Source organism: Protopterus annectens, chromosome 3.part1, assembly GCF_019279795.1.
Source record: "Protopterus annectens isolate FY-2018-M chromosome 3.part1, PAN1.0, whole genome shotgun sequence".
In the NCBI taxonomy this organism is placed as follows: domain Eukaryota; kingdom Metazoa; phylum Chordata; order Ceratodontiformes; family Protopteridae; genus Protopterus; species Protopterus annectens.
Genome location: NC_056732.1, coordinates 1,598,891,917 through 1,598,897,916, shown reverse-complemented (window position 1 = coordinate 1,598,897,916; position 6,000 = coordinate 1,598,891,917). Strand labels below are relative to the sequence as shown.

Sequence of the window (6,000 nt, the reverse complement as noted above, 5' to 3'; positions counted from 1 at the left end):
AGTTGTTACACTAAGGGCCTAGTATATTTAGTAATTTGTACGGCATGTGAGAGTTTTTACGTAGGTAAAACGGAGAGGTTATTGCGGAATAGAATTTACGAATATATACGGGACATAAATAGGCATAATGAAAATAATGCATTATATAGGCATGCAATCAAGTGTAAAAAAGCTGATTTCAAGTTCTGGGTATTAGAAGTAGTACAATACCCAGACCGAGGGGGTGATTGGGAAACCAAAATTGAGTTTAGAGAAATGATATGGCAACTCAGGCTAGATGCAAGTTGTGGAAAAGGCTTGAATGATCATATCTCAATTTCCCCAGCACTCAAGTTTTTAGCCGCAGACCCTAAAATGACCAAGTATGTACAGTAAACCTTAGAACTTGAGAGATTTTTTCGGTGTATTACCAACACTTTATTTTATATTATATTGTAACCAAGACCAATGGATTGATAGTTTTATTAGTATTTTTAATAAATTTCACATATATATAATAATTTTTTAACATTTACATTTACATCAGTATATTTAATACTTACATTTACACCAGTATTTTTATCAGTATTTATATTTATGTTCAATGTTTATAAGTTTATGTATTTATTTATATATAGTTATATATTTATATTAATATTTATATATTTATATTTATAGATGCTTGGTATTATATTTTAATCACAGATATATTTATGTATTCATTACTTATTTCATATGCTTGAACGTTCATGTTATTTATTTATTAATTTATCTTATTCATTTATTGATGCATATTTTAAATGGAATGTATGGCACCACACTCGTAAGTTTTTAGTATAGTTTTTAGTATAGTTATTAGTTTATTGGTGATACCAGGGTTCACTTTATGTTATTCGATACAGGTAGGGCTTGTAAATCGAGTAGTAAAATAAAACAAAGCAGAAGGTGTGTTTACTACTTTTCACTTCACCATGTACATACCCAACGTACAATTATACACTATACATATATTTATTTTGCTTTTTACAAAACTTAAGTGTGAATTCATGAAGTGATTGTAACAAAAAGTTTATTTTAACCTTATGTATGAAGAATTTTTTACCGTGGAATTGAAACAGTTTTCATTATGTTTTGCCTTATAGTAACGTAAAATCAATTAAGTAATTGATCATTGCAATTGTTTAAAGATCATTGGGTTAATGATTTGAATTAAGACCAACAGCCTGTATATTAGGCAACCAATGTTCACTAAGCTTTATTCTGATGAAGTCTCCGGGTGCGGAGACGAAAGCGCTTAATGTTTGTATGGTTTAACTAAAAGATTTGGATGCTGTTCGTTGGTGTTTTTTCATTGGATACAATAAATTCTGGTTTAATTTATAACCAGTTTTTGGTCTCCTACTTTGGACAACCTTCATTGTGCCAGTTCCTGGTTTTGTTTATATTTTGTTTATATTTTGTTTATATTTGTTGGCTGAGTGTTCTACAAGTTTTATAATCTTATTACAGCATAGATAGTTAAAGTGGATAATTAGGTACCGCAAGAAATTAAGAAAGTCATAATTAGGCAATTAGCCCTTCTATACAGAGATTCAAGAATGCTTTTTCCCACAGGGCTTGTTTTTTGGTACTGGATACAAAATGTATATAATTTTGTTATCGTTAGTAAAATGCACATTTTTGGATGCAACTTGATATGGGTGGGTTGAATATGACAGATAGCTACTTGAGTGGTCCTTTCTCTTGTATAAAGTCTCTTTTATAATGTGCATTGCATTTAAGTTTTTAGTGTCCGGAATTTAAACCTAAACTGTTATGCAAGTCTGCAGACAGATAATTTCATTGTGATAAGAAAATATGAATTAAAAATTTTGTTAGATAGCTGACCTCCATCTGCATTTGCCAGTTTCTGTACAAGGAAATGGGTATTTATGACATGAGTTCATGATAACAGTGAAAATGTCCCCACTTAACACTCTCCTCTGAATCTCTCTCTTTCTTCATATCAGGTCTTACTACTTTTTTAACAAAATTTCTGCTAGTTTGCCTTTCTAAGTTTCAATTCTTCTCTTCCCAGGCCAATGCTGAAAAAAGGGTGTTATATGACCCAGTCAGACTATCATGATAAACAAATACAATAACTAGGTAAAATAAAAAAATACTCGTATTTAAACAACTCCCTGGTTTGGACCAATTATGTGTCATTATTCTGTTAGTTATATCACAAGACTAAGAAATACTGCATGTTTCAACAGAGTTTATTTGTGCTTTTAACAGAAGCCTTAATTGCATACCTGATACGTTATGTCGTATGATCCTGAATATCAGGTTCAACACTTGATAAAACAAACTTTCTTTTTTCATTAAAAAAGTGATGGAACTGAGGAGGAAGTGGCTGAAAAACCCTTCAAAGGAATTTTTAGTTTCACATGTTTAGAAACGAAACTAATCTGGGTATTGAGCAACAGCAGTGCTTATAAAAGTCCAGGAACTTCCACCAGAATTAACTAAACCTTCCGCTTAACCATCACAGTAAGTCTTCTAACTGTCTGCTCTTTCATTTACTTGCACGGTGTAGGAGTGTAATACAGAACTAGACATGTTTGTTAAGTTTACTTTAATGATTCGAAATAACAGCTGCTTATCCAGATTAACTTGTGAAATATGCATGAACAGTAAGAATTAAATCAATGCTTTAAGCTTGCTGACTGCTAAACCACTGAAAAGTGCTAAACTGATGTCTGTGTAATATTGTAGAAATTTAAGTTTGCAGCAAATTCTGTCAGTCTGCCTTTCCAAGCATCTGTTCTTCTGTAAGAGCATTCAATTTTATCTGAAGTATTTTCTTTTTACAACCATGTATTATTACTATCTGACTATCTTTAAGACAGAAAGCCTGTGGCATTTCTCTACATTAGGTAATATGACTATAACACACACGTTGCTTATAAACTGCCGTTCTGAAACTAATTTCCACTTGGTCAATTTAGACATACACAATTTCCTGACACTTTGCACTGGAAGTTTCAAAAGTGTAGAACAAAGCAGATACAATATTCTGACATAAGTATCAGTGATGTATTTTTTAATTAGAATTAAAACATGGTATGTGTATCAGCATTGCTAGCATGTAACCAAATGTGAACATTTATTTTAAATCTTAAAGGAACACAAAACTAAATGATGTGTTGTTTCTCCCACTACAGATGTGGACATTTCTCGGGGCTTTAGTGGTAGCAAGTATTGCCACAGCCTCTGTGGTATGTCCAGATGGTATTTCCTCATGTCCTGACCAAGCAACATGTTGCAAAACAGCAGGATCATATGGCTGTTGTCCGATGCCCAATGTAAGTACTAAAGTGATAACCTTTAAAAAATATATATTGCATTCAGTTTATCTATAAGCTAGAATGTCAAGAGTATGCTTAAACCAATATTGACAGGTGTAAGGTATCCCATGAGGGCTACAGAGACAGTATCTCTTTTTTATTTATTTATTTTTGCTAGTTTATTAAATTTTATTTTTTGATCAACTTAATAAAGGGTAGGAAAGAATTAAATAAATCATGGAACTAACAGATAAGACACCTGGTACTGCAATGCTGACAGAAAAGAACAGAGTATATTGGAAATCTACATAGAAAGAAGATTGCAGGTTATGAAACAAGGAGCAATATGCAGGGTAAAAAATATCAAGGGTAAACAAAACATATACATAAGAGAGGTTTTAGTGTCTAGATACTGGCGTAAAAGCTGAACATGTAAACAGACAGTAGATATTGCATGGAACCACTAAATAAATTCCTAGGGGCTGCAGGAGAATTCTTTATTGGGGGGGTGGGCTTTCTATGAAAGTCTGAATACTAGCAGAATAGCATCCCACAGAGACTCACATAAGTAATTAGGTTCACTGGTGTTGTTCAAAGGCCAGAATAAGTAAAAAAAAAAAAACAATACCTTGGTGTGTTTGAAATCTTCCTTCATCTATCTTGTTTTTCAGCCTCTTGTGCACATTTGGTCAAATGACTAACCCTGTCATGAAGTGAATGACTAGAGCTAAGGAATAGTGTATAAGGAGGCTGCATTAACAAGCTGAATAGCCAAGATTGTATATATTTACAAAAGAACAAATATAAATGACACCAGGAATGAAGGTAAAAGAAAGTCTACAGGAAATTATAGGGACTGATTCTGATTACTACTTGCACATAACAGTTTCTTCAGTGTTTCTAAACATTACATACTTTACTGCACTTTTCTTTGACTTTTCTCTGGATTTGATTGTAGCTATAATTTCAGACTACAAATTTATATGCAGAGCCCACTGAATATCTTAAAATCCATATTCCTATTACTTCTGTGCTTCTGTGACTTCATTCCCTGATAAGATAAGTAGACCGCAGAATGATTTGCACATTCTGAATTAAGCACTCAAAAATGTCTCAAACTAATACATTTGGAATTTTAAAAAAGTCCGCAGGCAGACAGGGCACACATGTCATAACACAGTTTTCAGTATTCCCTAAAAATAATTTTGCAGCTGCTGTTTGTCTGGCATGGGACCAGGGATGGCTTGGCTTTAGGTAATCTGGAGCCCTAGGTGAAAAGGCCTTGTCAGACTATCCAAATTATTTTTTTTCCTCATTTTTCTCTCATCTTGTTTTAGTCTTCATTTTTTTACTGCAGTTTTTCATTCAGCCATTCAACATGTGCTTTCTAAGCAAGAATATGTTCTGACATTTGGATGAAACAACTGCATTAAGCTGGAGATCTAGGGCCCACAATGCCCCCAGACACCATTAGGGTTGTAGATACTCCGAGGTGCATTTAGAGTTTTTCTAAGCAGCATTTTCATCCAATGACTGCTTGTCCTGGACAAAAAATCATGATTAAGGAAAGACATTTAGTCTTACTCTTCCACTTTGATTTTTCTTGCATCCTTCCGACACACCCTAATTGACCAAAACTACCTTGTAATAAGTAAATTAAGCTGGGGATCTGGAGGTTGCCAGGCACCCAGAAGCCATGGAATTAAAGATATCCAAGGTGCATTTTAGAGCTTTTTTCCAACCATTTTTTCAATGATGGCCTGAATAAAAATCATGCATATAGAAAAGAAATTCAATCCTGCTTTTTTATTTCAGGGAAGATATAAGTTGTATCCAAGTTTTAATGCTCAAAGGTGACCAAACACCAGTTCAAAATAACCTGAGAAGACAAATGCTTATGAGGATGCATACATCATATTTGAGAATAGTATCTGCTTTTTACTCCTTATCTTAAAATAGGCAATCACTTTTGGTGTATCCCCCTCCGGTTTTAAATTGTGATTATAATTGAGGCACAAATGCCCACACAATTGTATTTCAAGCTCTGCTGTCATGTTTACACATAGTATGCCTCCTCACCTTTTATCCACAAAAGACAGCCACCTTCTGTCTACCTTTCTGACATTAGACTTGGACAAATCTGAAAAAAAAAACAGAATGTAACATACTACTCAAACATATAAAAATGCCATAATTATTTATTCTCCCACAAGTGACAGCCACTTGTATTTGCATCAGATATTTGATTGTTAGGGAAACAAAAAAGCTAATGATTATAATAATGTTTCCAACTTGTTACTTTTAGAGAAATTACAGTGCTATTACAAGTATAGCTACCCTCTGTGCACCCCTCTGAAGTTTATGAAGACAGTTAAAGAAATAATGACCTCACTGTCCTCAGCCCAATACAAAAAATAGTGACCTTTGAGGTTTGGGAGGAATATTAAAGAAATAATGACATATCCAGCACCCCCCCCACACACACACACACACATGCACAGTAGTACAGTGAACTTTTGTCTACACCTATAAGCAGGTCTGGTTTAAGACTAGGTGGAGGTTGAGGGTTCACACTGAGGAAGGACGTATGTCCAAAACCTTTGTGTTTTATTAAAGAAATTTCATGGTATTGAAGCTGCTATCAAGTGTTTCCTTACACTGGAATATTTTTGTGAATAAACTGAACAGCCCA

General features: G+C 33.7%; 1 protein-coding gene across 3 annotated transcripts in view; it reads left to right on the top strand.

Moving 5' to 3' along the window:
- Positions 1-2,369: 2,369 nt before the first annotated feature.
- Positions 2,370-6,000, top strand: part of LOC122798571 (progranulin-like) — a 491,843-nt gene continuing 488,212 nt past the window's right edge. For 2 of the 3 annotated variants that reach the window (XM_044067631.1, XM_044067630.1), the window contains exons 1-2: positions 2,370-2,511; positions 3,186-3,326. In XM_044067631.1, the coding sequence (XP_043923566.1) occupies positions 3,186-3,326 (141 nt within the window). In that variant the 5' untranslated portion in view covers positions 2,370-2,511. The remainder of the gene's footprint in view (positions 2,512-3,185; positions 3,327-6,000) is intronic. The other variant, XM_044067629.1, reaches the window with a different exon arrangement.